A 25,740-nucleotide genomic window follows, 5' to 3' on the forward strand; every position below is an offset into this window, starting at 1 on the left:
TTCTTTCTTTCTTTCTTTCTTTCTTTCTTTCTTTCTTTCTTTCTTTCTTTCTTTCTTTCTTTCTTTCTTTCTTTCTTTCTTTCTTTCTTTCTTTCTTTCTTTCTTTCTTTCTTTCTTTCTTTCTTTCTTTCTTTCTTTCTTTCTTTCTTTCTTACTCGCTCTCCCGCAAGCATGCACACACACACGTATTTACTCCCTCTCTCCCTCCCTCCCTCTCTTCTGCCTATATAACTGAGGGAGGTAGCGAGGCGTGGGAACCAGTATTAGAGCTGCCTTGATTTTGTTTGATATTCTAAATGTGCCCCATTTCAGTTTTCTGTTTTCTGGTTCAGAGCTGGTGGCGTGGCAGCAGCAGCAGTAGCATCAGTCACGTGTGATATTATAGGCCTTATGCTTGTGCTAGCAGCATCACTATCATCCTGATGAGAAGAGGAGTCTGGCTGCCAAGCCTGAGCTAGGGAAGAAGTGAGAGGTATTAGGAGGTGCCGGTGAAGTGTGACTGGAGCAGGCCAGCCAGAAAGGCAGCCAGCCAGCCAGAAAGGCAGCCAGCCAGCCAGGCAGAGTTGTGAAGGAGAATTACTCTCTTCTCTTTCCTCCCTTGGCTGCAGCTAGACTGTGTTCCCCTCTAGTGGTTTCCCCATTACAGCCTGAGCAGAGGTAGAGGCAGCACAGGGGGGAATGTCACCTTCATAAGCACTCACATAGCGGGAGCAGAGGGAAATACAATGACACAGAAAAGCCAGCAGGTTTACTCCATGCTGCTTGTGTGCTTGGCTACTTCAGGAAGTAGTGGTGTACAGTACAGTTGGTGGGGAAAGGCAGGGAAAGAGACAAGACATTGCTCAGTAATTCTGCGTTGCACAAGCACACTGTGGTGTGAAGTGGGATAGTTGGGGATGGTATGTTACAGGGTGCAAGTAAGGAGTGTAGAAGTGATAGGATTCAGTATGCGTATGGGTGGGTTAGTAGTGTAGAGTGTATTAAGGGGGTGTATGGGTGGGTTAGTAGTTTACAGTGTATTAAGGGGGTGTATGGGTGGGTTAGTAGTGTACAGTGTATTAAGGGGGTGTATGGGTGGGTTAGTAGTGTAGAGTGTATTAAGGGGGCGTATGGGTGGGTTAGTAGTGTACAGTGTATTAAGGGGGTGTATGGGTGGGTTAGTAGTTTACAGTGTATTAAGGGGCTGTATGGGTGGGTTAGTAGTGTACAGTGTATTAAGGGGGTGTATGGGTGGGTTAGTAGTGTACAGCGTATTAAGGGGCTGTATGGGTGGGTTAGTAGTTTACAGTGTATTAAGGGGCTGTATGGGTGGGTTAGTAGTGTACAGTGTATTAAGGGGCTGTATGGGTGGGTTAGTAGTGTACAGTGTATTAAGGGGGTGTATGGGTGGGTTAGTAGTGTACAGCGTATTAAGGGGCTGTATGGGTGGGTTAGTAGTGTACAGTGTATTAAGGGGCTGTATGGGTGGGTTAGTAGTGTACAGTGTATTAAGGGGCTGTATGGGTGGGTTAGTAGTGTACAGTGTATTAAGGGGCTGTATGGGTGGGTTAGTAGTTTACAGTGTATTAAGGGGGTGTATGGGTGGGTTAGTAGTGTACAGTGTGTGGTGGTGATGGGGAGGGGAAGGGGGCTGGCATGGTTGGTGGTGAGGGGCTGTATTAAATATACTTATTTTTTGGACATTTACATTTTAGTCATTTAGCAGACACTCTTGTCCAGAGCGACTTACAGTTAGTGATATATATATATATATATATATATATATATAGGTGGGTCAGTAGTGTACGGTGTGGTGGTGTGCAGTGAGGCGGGTGGTGGTGGGGAGGGGGGCTGGCGTGGCTGGCTGGCTGGTGGTAGTGGCTGTCTGGCTGACGTCTGTGTCTCCTCCTCTCTCCCGGCAGTTCATGGCATCAAGTGGACTTGTAGCAACGGGAACAGCAGCTCTGGCTTCTCAGTGGAGCAGCTGGTGCAGCAGATTCTGGACAGCCACCAAACCAAGCCACCTCCCCGGACCCACAACTGCCTCTGCACGGGCACCCTGGGTAAGGGGAAGGGGATAGGGGGTAGATAGGGACAGGAGGATAGGGGGTGAGAGAGAAAGGGGAGATGGGTAGGAGAAGTCTAAGGACAGAAGGTAGGGAGAAGGAGAAGAGGTTTAAGCTCATACATCATGCTCAGAGTCAATGTGAAAGTGTCAGGGTCATGGCTCTCTCTTTTTGGATTGATAAAAGTTCAAATAGTATCAAAAGGAACACCAATCAATCAAATGATTACTTGAATTACAATTCCTTGGATAATTACATGTGTTTCCAGGTGATTTGTTTAGGTACAAAAGTACAGGCAGTATTCTTATTGGCATTGTATGAATTCTGATGAACTGTTGTAACAAGTCATTCAAAGCCTTCCCACAGAATTAGTTTGTGTCACCGAGATTCACTGTACCATTCTACATTCTTTGTAGATGATTGATGACTTCTACTGTATCTAATGCTATCTCTTAGTAACCTCTCCTTCCTCCCTCTAACAGGTGCAGGGAGCAGCGTGCATCACAAGTGCAACAGCGCCAAACACCGCATCATCTCCCCCAAGGTGGACCCCCGTGGAGGCTACAGCAGTGGTCACTCTGAGGTCCAGAACAACGACGTGTCTGAGGGCAAGACCGAGCACAGCAGCCATGGAGGAGGGAAGAGCTCAGGGGGAGGAGGGGGTAGCACCAGAGAGAAACGCAACGGCAAGGTCCACAAGCCTGTTCTACTGCACCAGAACAGCACAGAGGTGTCCTCTACCAACCAGGTGGAGGTCCCAGACACCACCCAGAACTCCCCTGTGTCCATCAGCAGCGGCCTGAACAGCGACCCAGACATGGCTGACAGTCCCGTGGTGACGGGCTTGGGCCACGTAGCCGCCGTCATGTCCCAAAGTGTCTTCATGTCCGAGGTGACCGGAGACCCCGTCTACAGCATGTCCCCCACAGGGGGCCCCAACACCCACCTCATGGGCCCAGACACTGCCTCCCAGGGCCTGGTGCTGTCCGGTGTTGTGGCAGACAGCCACAAGTTTGCCTTCCCCAGCGGAGGAGTTAGGGAGGTTCCCGGGGTGGCGGGGGGAGCAGACGGTCTGTCCATGCTGTCTGCAGCCGGGGTGTCTGAAGAGCTGGTCCTATCCAGCAGTCTGGATAACGGAGGCATGAAGATACCTGAGACCACCATGAACTTCGACCCTGACTGCTTTCTCAACAACCCCAAGCAGGGCCAAACCTATGGGGGCAGCAGACTGAAGGGGGACGGCAGCTCCTCTTCCTCCTCCTCTTCCTCCAACGGCACCAATGGCAGCATGCAGCGCTCTCCCTCCATGTCAGACTCTGGATACAGCTTCAACTCTGCTCTGGTGAAGAACATCAAGACGGAGGACATGTCCTTTGAGCAGCAGCTGGCCACCGAGCAGGGATACCAGGTGGGGGTGGTGGTGAGCTGTGGAGGTGTGTCTTGTTCCTCTGGGGCAGGTTCAGCACAGGGCTCCCTCGGCCTGACCCCTGCAGGCTCTCTGCTGCCCTCTGGAGGAGGCCTGAGCCCCAGCACCACCCTGGAGCAGATGGACTTCAGTGCCATCGATGCCAAGCAGGACTACTCGTCCGGGGCTGGGACAGTGAGCTATGGCCAGGCTATGAACAGCCCTCATCTCTCCCACCAGAGCCACTCACCCAGCTTCTTCCTCCAGGACACCCAGCAGTCCGGCCAGGCCCAGCAGGGCAGGTCCTCCATGGGCCAGAAGACTCACTTGATGGAGCACAACTCCCACGACTCCACAGCCTACATGAGCCTGCAGGTGGTCAAGACGGACTCCCCTGGCAGCAACGGCCATCTCCACCACCACCACCAAAGCCACCAGGGCCAGCATAGGGCCAACTGCAACGGGGGCTCCCCCACCGAGGGGCCAGGGCAGGGGCCTGGGTCTCTCCAGCTCCTGCAGTACCCGGGTGGCTTCCCTGGGTTGGGGCCAGAGCATGAGGAGGTGGTGGGTCTGGAGCAGCCAGGCAGCGTGAGCTCAGGCCAGGCCGGGGGAACAGAGAACGGAGAGGGTCTACTGAAGCCTGGAGATCACCTCCAGGCCTGTGGAGGAGGCAACCAAGAGGGAGGAGGTGCAGAGCACTACCTGCAGCAGACCAACAACGGAGGAGGAAGTCAGGGAGGTGGAGGGAAAGGAGTGGCCATGCACAACGGAAATGGGGTCAACAATGACGGCAGCAACCGCTCCCAGCAACAGCAGCAGCTGCAGCCCCTCCTCCAGGGGGCTGGGATGGTCCAGGGCCTCTACAACACCGTGGGGCCCCACCAGGGCCTGGGCGGAGCGGGCTCTAACGGTGGAGCAGGTGGGGGAGGCATGGAGATCAGCCTGGACCACTTCGACATCTCCTTCGGGAACCAGTTCTCTGACCTTATCAATGACTTCATCTCTGTGGACGGTAGTGGAGCCAACATGACGGCCGGAGGAGCACTCTACACCCACCAGCTGGTGGGCAACCACCGCTCAGATGGCCAGGCCACACCTAGCGGAGCTCCTCAGCAGGACCAGGAGGACGGAGGGGTAGGAGGGGCCCGGGGGGCAGGATACAGCCCCTCAGAGCTTTGTCTCCAGCCCTGCTGCAGCCCCCAGTCCCTTGGTGGAGGGGCCGGGGGTGCAGGGGTGGAGCCAGGCTCCCTGGCCTACATGCACGTGGCGGAGGTTGTGTCTGCAGCAGTGGCCCAGGGGGCTCTGGGCATGCTGCAGGCCACTGGAAGACTCTTCATCGTCACTGACTACTCCCCTGAGTGGTCCTACCCTGAGGTGAGCCTCCACCACACTGTTAGTGCATGTTCTCCTCCTTTAACTATAATTATACTCCAATTTAATTACTAAATAGTTTTATTTTAGTCAGACAGATTTTTTTTTTTACTCCTACCAACAAACACACATATCAACATAGTTTGAATTATCTGTAAGATCACTGTTCAACCACCGGATGGCAGCACAATAATGTAATGTACAGAGAGTGTAAGTCTGTGTAACGTCAATGACACTGTTCCACCACAAGATGGCGACCACTTTGGTCAATCAGAAAAGTGGCTGTAAAATCACTGTCCAACCACAGGATGGCAGCCCAGTCAAATATAACACAGAGACAAAATAAGTCTGTGTAATGTCAATGACAATGTTCACCCATGAGATGGCAGCCCTTTCACTAGATTTCATGCAGTTTGAGGATACATCACTGTGTGATCATGTTATTCCTATTGCTCTCCCCGAGATGGCAGCATGGCATTAAATTATAGCCAAAATCACACTCGCTCCCTCATATCTAGTATAGATTCAGTTTATCCATTTCCCGCTCTGTGAGTCTGTGTGTTTATCTGTTCCAGGGAGGAGTGAAGGTGCTCATCACTGGTCCATGGCAGGAGGCCAGCTCTAACTACAACTGCCTGTTTGACCAGGTCGCTGTCCCTGCCTCTCTCATCCAGCCGGGGGTGCTGCGCTGCTACTGCCCAGGTAAGACTGGCCTCACTGGCCTGGCCTGCCACACCTCCTGTATCCTTCCACCACAGTCGACTAAAAACACAGTCTATTTATCAGGGATATTGGTCATTTTCTTTTAGACTTCTAATTTGGTTTCTGGAGATCAGCATACATTACATGAAGGTTCCTCAGTTGAGATTGTGTCTCACTGGACACTGAGATGTTGTAGGAAGAATAGTATGATTTCCTAATTGTACAGGGGTTTAGGGTCAAGAGTGTTAGAGTTGTAGCAGTTATTAGTTAAGCGTCTGATTCAAACCCCCTCTGTCTGTCTGTCTCTGTCCACAGCTCATGACACTGGGCTGGTGACGCTGCAGGTGACAGCCAGTAACCAGATCATCTCTAACTCAGTGGTGTTTGAGTATAAGGCCCGCGCCCTGCCCTCACTGCCTTCCTCACAACACGACTGGCTCTCACTGGACGGTAAGAGACAGTCTATCTGCCTCTGACCTTTCTCTGTCTCTCTCCCTCTCCTCTGTATTGCCCTCTTGCCTTCTCTCTCTCTCTCTTTCTATCTCTCCCTCTCCTCTGTATCTCCATCTGGCCTTCTCTCTCTCTCTTTCTCTCTCTCTCTCCCTCTCCTCTGTATCTCCCTCTTGCCTTCTCTCTCTCTCTCTCTCTCTCTCTCCCTCTCCTCTGTATTTCCCTCTTGCCTTCTCTCTCTCTCTCTCTCTCTCTCTCTCTCTTTCTTTCTCCCTCTTGCCTTCTCTCTCTCTCTCTCGCTCTCTCTCTTTCTCCCTCTCCTCTGTATCTCCCTCTTGCCTTCTCTCTCTCTCTCCCTCTCCTCTGTATTGCCCTCTTGCCTTCTCTCTCTCTCCCACTCTCTCTCCCACTCTTTCTCTTTCTCCTACTCTCTCCCTCTCCCTCCCTCTCTCTTTCTCTCTCTCATCTCCTCTGTATTGCCCTCTTGCCTTCTCACTCACTCTCTCTCTCTCTCTCACTCTCTCTCTCTCTCTCTCTCTCTCTCTCTCTCTCTCTCTCCCACTCCTTTCTCTCTCTCTCTCTCTCCCTCTCTCTCTCTCTCTCTCTCTCTCTCTCTCTCTCTCTCTCTCTCCCACTCCTTTCTCTCTCTCTCTCTCTCTCTCTCTCTCTCTCTCTCTCTCTCTCTCTCTCTCTCTCTCTCTCTCTCTCTCTCCCTCTCTCTCTCTCTCTCTCCCACTCCTTTCTCTCTCTCTCTCCCTCTCCTCTGTATTGCCCTCTTGCCTTCTCTCTCTCTCTCCCACTCTCTCGCTCTACCTCTCTCCCACTCTCTCGCTCTACCTCTCTCTCGCTCTACCTCTCTCTCTCGCTCTCTCTCTCTCTCTCTCTCTCCCTCTCTCTCTCTCTCTCTCTGTCTCTCTCTCTCTCTCTCTCCCTCTCTCTCTCTCTCTCTGTCTCTCTCTCTCTCTCAAGTATGAAAGCAGCAGTGAATGTCAAGAAATGTCAGAATCAATAGTTGTCTTGAATCAACTGTAGTAGGAACTCAGTTATTTTGGGGTTTGATTTGACTAGGACCATGAAGAGCACCAGTCCTTGTCCTGTGTCTTTCAGAGGATGCTGTTATGTTCTGATAGACTTGTCAGGTTCAATATCTAATAGCTGTATTGAATCACCTTCATTAGAAATTGAGTTGATCTTGGACTTCTATGACATACATGAGTGTATGTTACTGGGCACGCATGGAAACTGTGATTGGCTGCTCAATGAAGACTAGGACCCAAGGGTTTTGCTGCAGGAAATCTTGTGAATTAGTATATTTAGACTAATGGTAGGGGGAGATGGAGTACGGCACTACAGGGATGCTTATCTCTGTGTTCATGGTGGTAGGCACAAGCAGGTGTATATACCAGTATGTGTGTGTGCTTTCCCAGTGTGTGTGTGTGTGTGTGTGTGTGTGTGTGTGTGTGTGTGTGTGTGTGTGTGTGTGTGTGTGTGTGTGTGTGTGTGTGTGTGTGTGTGTGTGTGTGTGTGTGTGTGTCGCACACTTACTGCAGTGTCAACACGACTGTGCATTGACAGGATAAAGTAGGGCATGGTGAGGAGAGGGATGGACTGGAGCGAGTGAGCTGACGGGACAGCTGCATTGCAGACGGCCCTTGAGGGAGTGGGAGTGAGTAATCAGGAGTTGTCAGCTCCCAGGCAGGCGTTTTACGGTGGAACCAGTGTATCCCTCCGCCATTCATTCATATGGTAAACTCACTCTCTCTCTGCCTCACTGGCACGTTCACAGGACCAGTTTAGGAGGGGCTAAACTAAGGGGCTGAGGGAAAACACAAGTCTGATCTGTTAACCCATTCCCCTTTCCCACTCAGTGGCTTGAAATTGGTAATGGTTTTGGCTTGTGGTTGCATTTTGATGGTTATTTTGCCTTGTGGTTTCATTTGGAATCATCTCATTTGCCATGTATGGTAATCATTTACTAGATGTATTTTCTCAATCTGTTCATGTCCAAAGATGACAGGTTTACTGCTGACTTTTCAGATGTATGCCTATGTTGCCTAATACTTTCCTGATGACACTCATAAATACTACGTGGTGTTTATAAATTAATCCTGCTACACTGAACAAAAATATAAACGCACCATGTAAAGTGTTGGTCCCATGTTTCATGAGCTGAAATAAAAAATCCCAGAAATGTTCCATACGCACAAAAAGCTTATTTCTCTCAAATTCTGTTCACAAATGTGTTTACATCCCTGTTAGTGAGCATTTGATCCTTTGTCAAGATAAACCATCCACCTGACAGGTGTGGCATATGAAGAAGCTAATTAAACAGCATGATCATTACACAGGTGCACCTTGTGCTAGGGGAAATAAAAGACCACTCTAAAATGTGCAGTCACACAACACAATGCCACAGATGTCTCAAATTTTGAGGTAGTGTGCAATTGGCATGCTGTCTGCAGGAATGTCCACCAGAGCTGTTGCTAAATTGAATGAGATCATCCGGCTTCTTCGTCGGCGGGATCGTCAGAGGGCCCTGGTCAAAAGTAGTGCACTGAATAGGGTGTCATTTGGGACGCAACCTAAGCATGGGTGGTAGAACAGGGCATCTCTTGGTCACTTGCCTCAGGTGAATTGATTCAGATTGGATCCAGATGATTGATGAGGTGAACTGATTAATTCATGTCTAAAAATTCAACATAGCTATTGTTTGTGTGCTGGACTGGTAATTTCCTTTCTATTAAGTATATATTTTCCCCATGCACCTATTAGGACTGAATATGTGTCAGTTTACCTTTCTAAGACATACAACATTGTTAAGAAATGCTCAACTCAATGTAAATCAAAATTGATAAATTGTGTATGTGTGTGTGGGGTGGGGGTTTTGTTTACTGAGGACTGCAGTGTCTGATAATGAACATCTGAGTAATCTCAGTGACATGCTGATTGAGTCATCTCAGTGACATGCTGATGGAGTAATCTCAGTGACATGCTGGTTGAGTAATCTCAGTGACATGCTGATTGAGTAATCTCAGTGACATGCCGATTGAGTAACGTCAGTGACATGCTAATTGAGTAATCTCAGTGACATGCTGATTGAGAAATCTCAGTGACATGCTGATTGAGTAATCTCAGTGACATGCTGATGGAGTGATCTCAGTGACATGCTGATGGAGTGATCTCAGTGACATGCTGATGGAGTAATCTCAGTGACTTGCTGATTGAGTAATCTCAGTGACATGCTGATTGAGTAATCTCAGTGACATGCTGATTGAGTAATCTCAGTGACATGCTGATGGTGTAATCTCAGTGATTTGCTAATTGAGTAATCTCAGTGACATGCTGATTGAGAAATCTCAGTGACATGCTGATTGAGTAATCTCAGTGACATGCTGATGGAGTGATCTCAGTGACATGCTGATGGAGTAATCTCAGTGACTTGCTGATTGAGTAATCTCAGTGACATGCTGATTGAGTAATCTCAGTGACATGCTGATTGAGTAATCTCAGTGACATGCTGATGGTGTAATCTCAGTGACATGCTAATTGAGTAATCTCAGTGACATGCTAATTGAGTAATCTCAGTGACATGCTGGTTGAGTAATCTCAGTGACATGGTGATTGAGTAATCTCAGTGACATGCTGATTGAGTAATCTCAGTGACATGGTGATTGAGTAATCTCAGTGACATGCTGATGGAGTAATCTCAGTGACATGCTGGTTGAGGAATCTCAGTGACATGCTGATTGAGTTACCTCAGTGACATGGTGATTGAGTAATCTCAGTGACATGCTGATTGAGTAATCTCAGTGACATGCTGATTGAGTTACCTCAGTGACATGTGAAAAAATAACAAGTTGATACACTAGTATCATCCAGTACAATAATGGGTGCTCTCCAAGGTCCTGAAAGTTCATATGAAATTGATTTACTTTCCAACAACACTAAGTATGGACTACTATAAACTTCATCAAATATTGCCAGTTACAGCACCACAAATTATTATATTAAAATAAAATAAAATAAAATCATATTTACATCAAATTCACTGCATGAAGCAGTTAGTTGCATTGTATAACACAGCATGAATGACATTCTGCACGTGCTTCACCACAGATAAATGTAACCTAGAAAAGACTCAACTCCAGATATGCGACACTATCCATTTGCGTGCCTGTAATGACCCATAATTTGATCACTCAATAGCCTTAATAATATAATTCCCATTCCGTTCATTCTGAAACTGTGCTATGCTATGATGTGCTAATGGCACAGCTGCCTGCCTGCTTTGATTTGTCATAATGCAGAGTGGGGGAGGGGCCACTTTCCCTTCCTCTGCAGCACTGCAGGTACGGAGCCATGGACAGGACAGAGAACTCGGAGGTGTCGGAGCTGCAGAACAGCCTTTTACCCGTTAATAATTATCTGTACATTGTCCTAGACGGTCCCGGTGGCGCTCACTACCCGGGTACTGGTTCGTTAGGAAGACAGTACGCGCCAAATTAGGCTATACAGAGCTGCTCACCGCTCCTGGTGGTACTCCATCTAATCTGAAAGTAAACAGGTGTAGAAAAACTAGCTACCCTCCTAAAACACCAGGGAACTGTGTAATGCAGGGTCACTGTTAGGTAAATACGGCTACCTAGCGCAGACATACAGGGCAACAAGCGGTTTGCTTCAAATAAATAATTTCAATATAGACTGGAGCCGACATTTACCACTGGAGATAAGGGCTCATTTGAAGGCAACCCCACTTTAAGTGACAATGAACCGAAGTAGGCTACATATCAGGCTGCGTCGAATATTTTCTCCATAAGATAAAATCAAACGAGAGAAAAAACGACTTGTACAAAACGTGTACACACCTCAGTTTGGTTGTTGGTCGGCAGTTGAAAATTACAAAGTAAAAGCGAAATGTATTAATAGTAATGAGAGCGCCAAGGGGGCTCGAGCTTTTAAAAGCTCGACAGCTGGAGGAGAAACTAGGGCATCTGTTTACCTGCGGCACGTGCGCACGACGACGTCTACTCGCAACAATGTATTTTATTTTACTGCAGGCTAGTGGGGGACTGAGGAGAGAGAAGCGCAGCAAGGGAAGGAGGGGGTAGGAGGGAATGAAGTGTAGGGGAGGGGGCTATGATAGAAAGAGTAGTGAGTGGTCTTTTTTGCTCTCTCTCTCTCCCCTTGCGTCGGTGTTCCACTTTGTTATATTGTTGATGAGTGCTCTATTGATCTTCTACACACCAAGGATATTGTTTTACTCATAGCATCATTTAATACCAAGAAACTGTGGGAATTGGGAAACTGTGCACATAAATGAAATGCAGCATGCTTGGACTTTGGTCAGGATGCCAGTGAATGACATCTGCTCTTCCTAAAGAAAAGGGAAACAGTTTGGCTTTTCAGGGGGACTCTACCAATGGAAAATGAAGTAGAAGGTTAGATGTGTTTAGAGTATTTTTGTTGAACGGTGTTGTGGTGTGTCTGTGTGTTATCTTCTGGCGAGTAACAGGAGAAGTTAAGTTACACACGCTTTAGACTTTTTACTCAAATGCTGATTCTGTATTGTTTCAAGACAAGTACTAGCATGTCACGTTCATCAGTATGTCTCATCGTTTAGCCTACTATTGTTGAGAATGTTTTGTTGTGTGCTTTCTCAAAATGTTTAGTGTTACTGTCTGTGACTGTCTCCTTCATTTCACACTGTAGCAGTAGAGTAGTTGGTGTGGAACTAGCTTGTTTCTCTGTACTTTTAAAAAATCTGTCTCATTTTATGCCTTCATTTTTTTTTTTTACAAAGTAAATTAAACGGAAGCTTAGTATTTGTTTCAGCACTATCCTTAACATGCAAGGGCTTCAAATTGCAGCATGGGTTCACAGCTTACTATCCCATTTGTGAGTAATAAGTATTACTCACAAAGCAAGATTATCGACCGTTTATTTATAGCCTACGAACAAGATACTCTCAAAAAGCCTGAAAACCAGCATGTCTTGCACAACACACGAGCGCTAATTTCGCTGTCCACGGCGTCATCCTTCTGAAACTCAAAAGCAAGTTGATCAGGTAGGCTAAAGCAGGCTATCTTTTGCGTGCTTAGTTGATGCTAGAAAACTAATGAATAGTAACTGACTTATTTAGTAGTTCTCACGTGCTAATACAACGAGACCAAACCAGTTTCACAACTGTGGCCTGTGCCATTGAAAGCATGCAGAAACACGCAAGATGGATATGATTTAGTGATCGAAGCTAAAAGGATAGCATGACCGAACAACAGGATTCGACAGCCTCAGCCTGATTGCGCTAGACTTTTAAAATACATGAGTAACAAGAGGAGGGAAATGCCCTATTAGAAAACCATGAACAGCTCTGTAGTAACAAAACACCTATGCAGCATAACGCTGAAGCCATGGGACAAAGTATTTCAAGTGTAACAGTGATTAAAAAGGCATCTCTTGTAGGCTAGCATCTTATTCCACCTGTATGCAATGACGTTTTCAGAACCACAGGGCTTTGGACAGCGACTCTAACAGTTGAGCCAGGGATGCTTCAGAACCATGGTGCTATGGATAGCGACATTAACCCTTGTATTGTGAAACGTCTGCAGGACACATACTATATTATTATTTGAGGTCCTCCAGTCGTGTTTAATAACTGTATAACAGTTCTGTTGGTTTGAATGTACACTCTGAATGTAGCCTATCACTCATGCATAGGCCAATTTCCCTCTCCAAAATGAGACTTGTTGCTCATCTATTCGTAACCCTCTAAAAAAGCCCTGTTGACTTGGTGTTACATGACTCAGAATAACATAACTTTATAGTAGCATGTGCAGGTAGTTTATGCTGTAAGAAACAGCCGTTGGCAGATGTCAATTCTTAACAGTAATGATGACAAAACACAGAAAGCAGAGAGGCTATTATAATTTGCCAACCGTAGTTTGTTTCAAATGCAGTTGTAATAATATACTGCTGCAGGAGTTTGTCCATTTAGAAATGTTTTATGGAATGAGAGCCGCTCCAGTGAAGTGGAAATGCTTACCAATGCATGACTTTACCCCAGGGCATGACTTTACCCCAGGGCATGTTTTTTCCCCAGTGCATGGCTTTATCCCAGGGCATGGCTTTACCCCAGGGCATGGCATTACCCCAGGGCATGGCTTTATCCCAGGGCATGGCTTTACCCCAGGGCAGGACCTTATCCCAGGGCAAGGCTTTACCCCAGGGCATGGCTTTATCCCAGGGCATGGCTTTATCCCAGGCCATGGCTTACAGTACTAGAACCTGTGGAAGGAGTAAATGTAAATGTCTCTTTAGAGAAAAGGGTTAATTTGTAAATCTTCTCTATGCTTCCCCTTAAGCTGCGGAGGCAACTCATGAGGACCAAATTCATGTTCACACACATAATCAACATGACTGAAGTGTTTAGCAAGATGTAACATTCCCTTTAACGTTCTCTTAACATTTTTGAGCAAAAACATGTGTGTGACTCTTCAATAGCTTTACCATATAATTTGTGGTCATTAGGATCTTCCCCTTTTTTCAATTTTTTGGCTGAAATGACATACCCAAATCTAACTGCCTGTAACTCGGATCCTGAAGCAAGGATATGTATATTCTTGGTACCATTTGAAAGGAAACACGTTGAGGTGTGTGGAAAAGTGAAAGAAATGTAGTAGAATATAACACAATAGATCTGGCAAAAGATCAAGCAAAGAAAAAACCAACCGTTCTTTTGTATTTTTTTTGTACCATCATCTTTGAAATGCAAGAGAAAGGCCATAATGTATTATCCCAGCCCAGCTGCAATTTCGATTTTGGCCACTAGATGGCATCAGTTTATGTGCAAAGTTCTAGACTGATCCAATGAATCATTGTATTTCTGTTAAAAATGTTGTACCAAGACTGCTCAAATGTGCCTAATTTGTTTATTAATAACTTTTCATGTTCAAAACTGTGCACTCTCCTCAAACAATAGCATGGTATTATTTCACTGTAATTGCTACTATCAATTGGACAGTGCAGTTAGATGGATCATAATTTAAGCTTTTTGCCAATATCATATACCATATGTCTATGTCCTGGGAAATGTTCTTGTTACTTATAACCTCATGCTAATCGCATTAGCCTACGTTAGCTCAACCGTCCCGTGGACGGGACACCGATCCCGAATAAGTTTTAATAGCTAACCCTTTAATATCAGCCTTTAGTCAGGCTGAGCGCAGTATACTGTCAATAGTTGTGTGTTTCCAACACAACAGTGGGGACTATTACTTGCAGAGATGATGTCATAAACATATCATACCTCAAGTCAGAACTATTACTTTACACTGCTGTGACACATGCAGTGATTTTGGACTTTTGTTTGGCTGACTAACAAGTGTAAGCTGTGCTTTCATACAGCTTCATGGGGTATTGTGTTGTCATTTATCATAGTGTTTTTCCATGTGTCATGTTTACGATAGAATTGTCATGGTTTTAGGGCTACGATACTGTAGGACTATGAAAGCAGCATTTAATATAGCTGAGAAGTGTTGTATGGGCGGCAGGTACCCTAACGGTCAGGAGCATTGGGCCATTAACCCAAAGGTCTCTGTTTCGGATCCCCTTGCCAACTAGGTGAAACATCTGTCGATGTTCCCTTGAGCAAGGCACTTAACACCAACATCTCCTGTAAGTTGCTCTGGATAAGAGTGCCTGGTAAATTACTAAAATGTGAAAGAGGATATGGTGTAATGGATTTGGTGTGAGTGCTAAAGCTCTCTAACTACAGGTCAGATTACAGCTCTTGAGAATGTTTAAAGGGACCTCTAACACAATTGATGGAGTGCAGTCCTGCTTCTTACTCTACCCATTTGACTTGCTTTTTTCTCTCCAATTAGTCCTCATCATTAGATTTAACTTCTGTGGCTTCAAGCATAAAATACATTGTAGGCATGTAATTTTCTGTATGAATGCAATTCATTCTTATGACATTCAGCACTTATAAACTACTCAGCATTTATTATGTTTTGGACAGTAATTCCAGAAACATTTTGTCCAGTCCACATTTTGTGGATCTGTTGGTTAACACTGCGGATAGTTGGAAACCTGTTTGCCAGCAGCATTTAGAAAATGGTCTTGATCTATGAAAAGCCTGCTTTCTCAAGGACTATGGACTGGTGCTTGTTGATTGATTTAGTCCAGTGACTCTCAGCCCTCCTACCATATAAGCCAATGGAATGTTTTGGGGCAGAACACACAGGAATGAGAAATCTTGGTCATAATATACTAGTTGGTTCATCAGTAGGAGTGAGGGTTCATCTGCAGACTCCCCTGTAAAAACATGTAAGAAATGTTGTCTTGCATGTTGTTGTTGTTTTGCCAGCACTACACAGCTGATTCAAATCCACTCAAGCTTTGATTATTTTAATCAGCTGTGTAGTGCAAGGGCAAGAACCAAAATGTGCACACAGGGGGCCCCAGGACCGTGTTTGGGAAACCCTAGGCCACAGGCTGATGGACTATATCACTGCATTGATCTCGCTAGTATTGTATCATTTAGTATTCTGCCTCCAACTGATGCTTTAACGTCCTACATATTAGAAGAATTGCTAAGCATAAGGATATACATGTACAGGTCGAGTGTGATTTCTTATGTGCCACATTCTATGGTGCACAGCATCATCTGCTATAATCATAGGTTATGTGTAGGAATTAGTAAAGCAGATATTTGTCATTTTCTGTAACAGCAGATTACAAGCAGTAATTCCTCGTTGTGTTGTCTCTTCTCGCGGCATTTCACTGGCTTGTAGAGCAGTCCGAAATATAGAGTACCTCCTCAGTCTTGATGTTGAATTGAAATTGACCTGCCTCTCCCCGGGACCTGGACTGATGCCATGAGGTCAGACGCATGCTACCTGATGAGCTTATTTACAACCTTGCCAGACAGGACTTCCATATTAGGAGTAGACAGACGAATGTGTGAACTATAAAGCATCTGGCTTTGCTTATTTAGACTGTGGAGCTGTTTGCTCCTCCATTTTTATGTATGTAAAATCCTATAGAAGAAGCCGTTGAACGCTCGGCTTCTAACTGGATAAGACACTGATAGAGGAAGTGCTTTGACTAAATGTGTGTTGTTTTAAATCTCATTTATTTATACAACCTTTCGTACATCAGCTTATATCTCAAAGTGCTGTACAGAAACCCAGCCTAAAACCCCAAACAGCAAGCAATGCAGGTGTTGAAGCACGTTGGCTAGGAAAAACTCCCTAGAAAAGGCCAAAACCTAGGAAGAAACCTATAGAGGAACCAGGCAATGAGGGGTGGCCAGTCCTCTTCTGGCTCTGCCCGGTGGAGATTACTAATATGTTGCAACAGGAGGTGAATAGCCTACATTTTCTACGTCGTTCTGATGATATATAGGCTACTGTTCTTGTTAACCATTACAGTGCAATCAATGCTAAATAGATTTGCTCCTGCAGAATTGATTTGCAATGGTCCCAGGGTTACAAAACAATGTTAATAGATAGCGAGGTTTGTTAAAACAACAACATTGAAATTACAATAATAAAAGCCACATCAATAGACTGCACTTCTACTCTCATTTACCCCTATAATCACTACATGACATTGGATTCTATGTCGTGTTCTCAGTAGGAAATGTCTGGTGTTCTTCTGGTTTTGACCCATGCTAACCCTCGCTGTTGTTTGTGTTCCTTTGTTGGGTTTAAGCTGACACAATGGGTTTAAACTGGGTCAAATTTTTATTTTGAAATGAATGCACTCTCTCAAAGAGAATTGAGATGAAATTGAAAACTGAGAGGAGATTACCTTATCTTATTTCTGTGGTCTTAATCCTTGGTCTTTTCAAACCTCTCATCAATATTCTATACTCTGTCCAGGAGAAAGAATACTGCACGTCGACCCATTACAAGCTGAAGGAAGAGGACAACACTATTAAAGAAAAAACACAATGGACAGAACCAACAAAGCTGGTCATTATGCCAAAGAAAGGCAACTTGGCCTTTGATTATCAGTGTACCAGTGGGTCCCAGCTGTGTGGGCCTGTGCCAGATGGCCTCGCAACCTCTTCCTTTAGACAGACACAAATACCAGCTTCTGTCAATCAGGATAATATACTGCACAATCACAGACTCAGAGAGAGGTAGGACTGGTCTTATTACTTAGCTACATGTGGGGGTTTGCTGAGGTTGGTCCTCAGCCTTCTTAGATCAGTATATGTAGGGGTTTGATATAGCCACAGCCTTTCAATTAGGCTACATGTGGGGGTTTGATATAGCCACAGCCTTTCAATTAGGCTACATGTGGGGGTTTGATATAGCCACAGCCTTTCAATTAGGCTACATGTGGGGGTTTGATATAGCCACAGCCTTTCAATTAGGCTACATGTGGGGGTTTGATATAGCCACAGCCTTTCAATTAGGCTACATGTGGGGGTTTGATATAGCCACAGCCTTTCAATTAGGCTACATGTGGGGGGTTGATATAGCCACAGCCTTTCAATTAGGCTACGTGTCGGGGTTTGATATAGCCACAGCCTTTCAATTAGGCTACATGTGGGGGTTTGATATAGCCACAGCCTTTCAATTAGGCTACATGTGGGGCTTTGATATAGCCACAGCCTTTCAATTAGGCTACATGTGGGGGTTTGATATAGCCACAGCCTTTCAATTAGGCTACATGTGGGGGTTTGATATAGCCACAGCCTTTCAATTAGGCTACATGTGGGGGTTTGATATAGCCACAGCCTTTCAATTAGTCTTTAACTGGTACACAACATGTGGGGGTTTGATATAGCCACAGTCTTTAACTGGTACAGAACATGTAGGGGTTTGATATAGCCACAGTCTTTAACTGGTACAGAACATGTGGGGGTTTGATATAGCCACAGTCTTTAACTGGTACAGAACATGTGGGGGTTTGATATAGCCACAGTCTTTAACTGGTACAGAACAAGAGGGGGTTTGATATAGCCACAGTCTTTAACTGGTACAGAACAAGTGGGGGTTTAACTGGTACAGAACATGTGGGGGTTTGATATAGCCACAGTCTTTAACTGGTACAGAACAAGTGGGGGTTTGATATAGCCACAGTCTTTAACTGGTACAGAACAAGTGGGGGTTTGATATAGCCACAGTCTTTAACTGGTACAGAACAAGTGGGGGTTTGATATAGCCACAGTCTTTCAATTAGGCTACATGTGGGGGTTTGATATAGCCACAGTCTTTAACTGGTACAGAACAAGTGGGGGTTTGATATAGCCACAGTCTTTAACTGGTACAGAACAAGTGGGGGTTTTATATAGCCACAGTCTTTAACTGGTACAGAACATGTGGGGGTTTGATATAGCCACAGTCTTTAACTGGTACAGAACAAGTGGGGGTTTTATATAGCCACAGTCTTTAACTGGTACAGAACAAGTGGGGGTTTGATATAGCCACAGTCTTTAACTGGTACAGAACAAGTGGGGGTTTGATATAGCCACAGTCTTTAACTGGTACAGAACAAGTGGGGGTTTGATATAGCCACAGTCTTTAACTGGTACAGAACATGTGGGGGTTTGATATAGCCACAGTCTTTAACTGGTACAGAACAAGTGGGGGTTTGATATAGCCACAGTCTTTAACTGGTACAGAACATGTAGGGGTTTGATATAGCCACAGTCTTTAACTGGTACAGAACATGTGGGGGTTTGATATAGCCACAGTCTTTAACTGGTACAGAACATGTGGGGGTTTGATATAGCCACAGTCTTTAACTGGTACAGAACAAGAGGGGGTTTGATATAGCCACAGTCTTTAACTGGTACAGAACAAGTGGGGGTTTAACTGGTACAGAACATGTGGGGGTTTGATATAGCCACAGTCTTTAACTGGTACAGAACAAGTGGGGGTTTGATATAGCCACAGTCTTTAACTGGTACAGAACAAGTGGGGGTTTGATATAGCCACAGTCTTTAACTGGTACAGAACAAGTGGGGGTTTGATATAGCCACAGTCTTTCAATTAGGCTACATGTGGGGGTTTGATATAGCCACAGTCTTTAACTGGTACAGAACAAGTGGGGGTTTGATATAGCCACAGTCTTTAACTGGTACAGAACAAGTGGGGGTTTGATATAGCCACAGTCTTTAACTGGTACAGAACAAGTGGGGGTTTGATATAGCCACAGTCTTTAACTGGTACAGAACAAGTGGGGGTTTTATATAGCCACAGTCTTTAACTGGTACAGAACAAGTGGGGGTTTGATATAGCCACAGTCTTTAACTGGTACAGAACAAGTGGGGGTTTGATATAGCCACAGTCTTTCAATTAGGCTACATGTGGGGGTTTGATATAGCCACAGTCTTTAACTGGTACAGAACAAGTGGGGGTTTGATATAGCCACAGTCTTTAACTGGTACAGAACAAGTGGGGGTTTTATATAGCCACAGTCTTTAACTGGTACAGAACATGTGGGGGTTTGATATAGCCACAGTCTTTAACTGGTACAGAACAAGTGGGGGTTTTATATAGCCACAGTCTTTAACTGGTACAGAACAAGTGGGGGTTTGATATAGCCACAGTCTTTAACTGGTACAGAACAAGTGGGGGTTTGATATAGCCACAGTCTTTAACTGGTACAGAACAAGTGGGGGTTTGATATAGCCACAGTCTTTAACTGGTACAGAACATGTGGGGGTTTGATATAGCCACAGTCTTTAACTGGTACAGAACAAGTGGGGGTTTGATATAGCCACAGTCTTTAACTGGTACAGAACATGTAGGGGTTTGATATAGCCACAGTCTTTAACTGGTACAGAACATGTGGGGGTTTGATATAGCCACAGTCTTTAACTGGTACAGAACATGTGGGGGTTTGATATAGCCACAGTCTTTAACTGGTACAGAACAAGAGGGGGTTTGATATAGCCACAGTCTTTAACTGGTACAGAACAAGTGGGGGTTTAACTGGTACAGAACATGTGGGGGTTTGATATAGCCACAGTCTTTAACTGGTACAGAACAAGTGGGGGTTTGATATAGCCACAGTCTTTAACTGGTACAGAACAAGTGGGGGTTTGATATAGCCACAGTCTTTAACTGGTACAGAACAAGTGGGGGTTTGATATAGCCACAGTCTTTCAATTAGGCTACATGTGGGGGTTTGATATAGCCACAGTCTTTAACTGGTACAGAACAAGTGGGGGTTTGATATAGCCACAGTCTTTAACTGGTACAGAACAAGTGGGGGTTTGATATAGCCACAGTCTTTAACTGGTACAGAACAAGTGGGGGTTTGATATAGCCACAGTCTTTAACTGGTACAGAACAAGTGGGGGTTTTATATAGCCACAGTCTTTAACTGGTACAGAACAAGTGGGGGTTTGATATAGCCACAGTCTTTAACTGGTACAGAACAAGTGGGGGTTTGATATAGCCACAGTCTTTAACTGGTACAGAACAAGTGGGGGTTTGATATAGCCACAGTCTTTAACTGGTACAGAACATGTGGGGGTTTGATATAGCCACAGTCTTTAACTGGTACAGAACAAGTGGGGGTTTGATATAGCCACAGTCTTTAACTGGTACAGAACAAGTGGGGGTTTGATATAGCCACTGTCTTTAACTGGTACAGAGCATGTGGGCATTTGCTACAGTGGCATCGTAGAGATAATGATGAGGTCCAATAGGTTTGATTGGCATTAGAAGACACACAGGTTGGTATGTGACTGTGAGGATGATTAAAGGTGTCAGCTCACACTCTGCCAACCCATAGCTCTACACAGAGAATGTAAACACCGGGCCCCTGCAGTCCATTTGTCTTAAAGAAGCAGTGCTAATCTAGCTCTTTGTGATTCTTTGTTGTTATTTGTTAGTATCCAGACTATTCTCTTTCACTCCTAAGAACACTGGGGTCCCAGCAGACTGCCTGGACTTATAGCAGATTCTCGCCATATCAACGGCCAGACATAGCATTGCTGTATGGTGATGCCTATAGGGAGGCTGAGGAGAGTCTGGTGGAATGAATGTTCAGTAGGAAACACATTTGTAGTGAAACTGTGGATAAGGGGGGCAGAATATTCATCATTGATGCTTAGCTAGTCTCCTGTGGCCTTCAACATGCCTTCCACTCCATGCTACTACATCATACATTGAGAGCTAATTAACTGCAAAAACACTATACAGTACCAGTCAAAAGTTTGGACACACCTACTCATTCAAGGGTTTTTCTTTATATTGACTATTTTCCACATTGTAGAATAATAGTGAAGACATCAAAACTATGAAATAACATAAGAATTGTGAAAATGTGAGTTTAAGTGTATTTGGCTAAGGTGTATGTAAACTTCCGACTTCAAATGTAGTAACCAAAAAAGTGTTTAACAAATAAAACTATATTTTGGATTTTAGATTCTTCAAAGTAGCCACCCATTGCATTCTCTCAACCAGCTTCACATGGAATGCTTTTCCAGCTGTCTTGAAGGAGTTCCCACATATGCTGAGCACTTGTTGGCTGCTTTTCCTTCAATCTGCAGTCCAACTCATCACAAACCATCTCAATTGGGTTGAGGTCGAGTGATTGTGGAGGCCAGGTCATCTGATGCAGCACTTCATCACTCTCCTTCTTGGTCAAATAGCCCTTACAAAGCCTGGAGGTGTGTTGGGTCATTGTCCTGTTGAAAAGCAAATTATAGTTCCACTAAGCCCAAACCAGATGAAATGGCGTATCGCTGCAGAATGTCTGGATAAGTGTGCCTTGAATTCTAAATAAATCACTGACAGTGTCACAAACAAAACACACCCACATCATCACACTTCCTGCTCCATGCTTTATGGTGGTAACTACACATGTGGAGATAATCCGTTCACCTTTCACTGCATCTCACAAAGACATGGAGGTTGGAACCAAAAATCTCAAATTTGGACTCCAGACCAAAGGACAGATTTCCACCGGTCTATTGTCAATTTCTAGTGTTTCTTGGCCCAAGCAAGTGTCTAATTCTTAGTTTCTTTGCAGCAATTCAAACATGAAGGCCTGATTCACGCAGTCTCCTCTGAACAGTTGATGTTGAGATGTCTGTTACTTGAACTCTGTGAAGCAGTTATTTGGGCTGCAATTTCTGAGGCTGGAGCTCTGATGAACTTATCCTCTGCAGCAGAGGTAACTCTGGGTCTTCTTTTCCTGTTGTGGTCCTCATGAGAGCCAGTTTCATCATAGCGCTTGATGGTTTTTGCGACTGCACTTGAAGAAACGTTAAAAGTTCTTGAAATGTTCCACATTTGACTGACCTTCATGTCTTAAAGTAATGAGGGACTGTCGTTTCTCTTTGCTTATTTGAGCTGTTCTTGCCATAATATGGACTTGGTCTTTTACCAAATAGGGCAATCTTCTGTATACCAACCCTACCCTGTTCCAACACAACTGATTGGCTCAAACACATTAAGAAGGAAAGAAATTAAACTATTGAACTTTTAACAAGGCACACCTGTTAATTTAAATGCTTTCCAGGTGACTGACTACTTTATGAAGCTGGTTGAGAGAATTCCAAGAGTGTGTAAAGCTGTCATCAAGGCATTTAAAAATATATATATACATATTTAACCTTTATTTAACTAGGCAAGCCAGTTAAGAACAAATTCTTATTTACAATGATGGCCTACCCCGGCCAAATCCGGACGACGCTGGTCCAATTATGCACCACCCTATGGAACTCCCAATCACGGCCGGATGTGATTCAGCTTGGATGTTGGCTACTTTGAAGAAACCCAATTATAAAATATATTTTGATTGGTTTAACACATTCTTGGTTACTACTTGATTCCATATGTGTTAATTAATAGTTTTGATGTCTTCACTATTATTCTACAATGTAGAAAATAATAAAAAAAATAAAGAAAAACCCTGGATTGAGTAGGTGTGTCAAAACTTTTGACAGACCCTCATAAGTATGTGGACACCCCTTCAAATGAGTGGATTTGGCTATTTCAGCCACACTGACAGGTGCTGACAGGTGTTGCTGACAGGTGTATAAAACGAGCAAACAGCCATGCAATCTCCATAGACAGACATTGTCAGTAGGATGGGCTTACTGAAGAACTCAATGACTTTCAGCATGGCACCATCATAGGATGCCACCTTTCCAACAAGTCAGTTCGTTGGAACTGCCCTGCTAAAGCTGCCCCAGCTAACTGTAAGTGTTGTTATTGTGAAGTGGAAACGTCTAGGAGCAACAACTTCTCAGCCGCGAAATGGTAGTCCACACAAGCTCACAGAACGGGACCGCCAAGTGCTGAAGCACATAAAAAATAATCTGTCCTCTGTTGTAACACTCACTACCGAGTTTCAAACTGCCTCTTGAAGCAGCATCAGCACAATCACTGTTCAATCACTGTTTCATGAAATGTGTTTCCGTGACCGAGCAGCAGCACACAAGCCTAAGATCACCATGTGCAATGCCAAGTGTTGGCTAGAGTGGTATAAAGCTTGCCCCCATTGGACACTGGAGCAGTGGAAACACGTTCTCTGGAGTGATGACTCATGCTTCTCCATCTGGCAGTCCTACCTGCCCCAATGCATAGTGCCAACTGTACAGTTTGGTGGATGAGGAATAATGGTCTGGGGCTAATTTTGATGGTTCGGGCTAGGCCTGGTTCACTGACCTCAACCCCATCAAACACATTTGGAACACCGACTGAGAGCCAGGCCTAATCGCCCAAAATCAGTGCCTGACCTCACTAATGCTCTTGTGGCTGAATGGAAGCAAGTCCCCACAGCAATGTTCCAACATCTAGTGGAAAGCCTTCCCAGAAGAGTGGAAGCTCAGGTGTCGACAGAATTTTGGTCATGTAGTGTACGTGCTTGATAAGCTCCTTGTACCTTGTTCGCCCAATTTATCACAGAGTTACCTAATGTCTCCAAAATAGATTGATATAAGACCGTGTGTCTGTGTTGCGCTCTCTCAGCCTGGGCAGTGTGTATCTGCAGGGAAATAGACAGTGGCCTCGTATCTCTCGGCTAGGACAGAGAGCTGTTCTCTACTGCACTGAGTGCTCCAAAAGTCCTCACACACATCACTTGAAGCTTTGGACTTTAGACTATACCCGACGTGTTGATATTAGTACTTATGTTCCCTTCTCACTTATTAAGGTGTTATGTAGTGTCTATGTAGTGTCTATGTGGTATCTATGTAGTGTCTGTACTGGCTGCATAGGATGAAGGAGCCTGTAGAATTTTGGCCTGTTGGCCTGTTTTTCAGTTCAGCCCAGCAGCTCAAAGAGCGAGAGCAGATGGCTAACATGTCACAGAGCTGTGACAGATGGGGGGGGGGGGGGGGGCTGCAGGGTGACACTCAGGAGACCTATAGACCGACTACAATGTCAGCAGGGACCCCAACACATATGGTCCCAGGGTGCTGTTAATGGGAGTCACAGTGGAGCAGAGGATGATTGGGACAGGTAGAGGTGTTGTCACATTCGCCATATGCTTAGCATGCATGATCCTCACTTACCTTAGAGGGCTCAGGCAGTGGTGTTATTATAGAGTTCCCATGCTCCTCACTCACTCTAGACTAGAGGGCTCGGCTTATCAGCTGGTGAAGGAAGTAACAGACAAGATCTGGAGGTCATAGAATGTTATGTAGAACACAAGAGCTGCCTTCTGCATTTCAGTTGGTCTTTTAGACAAAACCATCACTCACTCAAACACAGAAACCCAGTTTGAGCAACTCCTGTTTGTCAGCTAAAACATGTCTCTATATGTTTTCTGGGGCAAGTGATTAGTGAGTTCCTGTTCATATGATGTGCCAGGCTCCCTGTCAGTCAGAGCTCTGTGCCGCTACTGCCTAGTTGCCTAACTGTGGGAGTGACAGTATAGACCTGTGCTATCACACACTGTCAAGAGAGGGAGGAACAAAGCACAAGGAGGGTGTTGGTGATGTCAGAGTGTTGTTGTACTTCTGTTTTCACTGGCTGCATGGTCCCCTCTATCCTCCCACCCTCACTCCTCCTCCCTCCCTCCCTCCCTCACCTTGTCCCTCCCTCCTTTCTCCCCTCCTCCCTCCCCTCCTCTTTCCCCTCCCCTTCCTACCCTCCCCTCCTCCCTCCCTCCCTCCCCTCCTCCATCCCTCTTCTGTCTCCTCCCCTCCTCCCTCCCCTTCCTCCTCCCTCCCTTCCCCTCTTCCATTCCTCCCCCTGCCTCTGCAGTATACGTTCATCACATTCAGAGCAGCAGGCATCAGGTGGCAATGACATCATCTGCACTGCAGCACACTGCAGCAGTGTGTCTGAACAAAGAGATGTCAGCTAGTCCTCTCCTCCTGCCCCCGCCACCGTGTCTCTCCCCCCTCTCCCTCTCTCAGAGAGCATAACCCTGGTGCCTAGACATGCTGCAGGGCTATGACTTACCTAACCCCCTCTCACCCACACCTTCCCCCTCCTACCACTAGGGTATAGGCTGGCTGATGTACCTCTACAGCCCTCATCATCACCTTGCCCTTAGCCACCTATGGAGAGATAATGAAAGGTATCACTGTTGGGGTTTGTAATTTAACAGTGTTGGCTGGTGACAGTATGAGCGCTGTGGAGAGACACAAGGAGGGTGTGTGGGATAAACGTCCATTTGCTATATTCTAACCACCACACATCATCAGTAATAGCAGTAATTTACTGGCCTTTGATTGCATTTTTTTTCTTGTAACACTAACAATTACTTGACCTCTTTTTATATTGACTTATAGGGAACCCAAGCATGACATTCATTCTCCGATGAACGGAGAGCTTCTGC

General features: G+C 45.4%; 1 protein-coding gene across 5 annotated transcripts in view; it reads left to right on the plus strand.

Moving 5' to 3' along the window:
- LOC109907027 (calmodulin-binding transcription activator 1) overlaps positions 1-25,740 on the plus strand; it is a 642,956-nt gene that overhangs the window by 590,638 nt on the left and 26,578 nt on the right. For 3 of the 5 annotated variants that reach the window (XM_031794415.1, XM_031794413.1, XM_031794414.1), the window contains 4 exons: positions 1,902-2,042; positions 2,528-4,824; positions 5,397-5,523; positions 5,839-5,973. In XM_031794415.1, the coding sequence (XP_031650275.1) occupies positions 1,902-2,042; positions 2,528-4,824; positions 5,397-5,523; positions 5,839-5,973 (2,700 nt within the window). Of the gene's footprint in view, positions 1-1,901; positions 2,043-2,527; positions 4,825-5,396; positions 5,524-5,838; positions 5,974-11,023; positions 11,412-25,740 lie in introns of those variants that run through there. The other 2 variants (XM_031794416.1, XM_031794417.1) reach the window with 2 other exon arrangements.

The sequence above is a fragment of the Oncorhynchus kisutch genome, linkage group LG17 (genome assembly GCF_002021735.2).
Source record: "Oncorhynchus kisutch isolate 150728-3 linkage group LG17, Okis_V2, whole genome shotgun sequence".
In the NCBI taxonomy this organism is placed as follows: domain Eukaryota; kingdom Metazoa; phylum Chordata; class Actinopteri; order Salmoniformes; family Salmonidae; genus Oncorhynchus; species Oncorhynchus kisutch.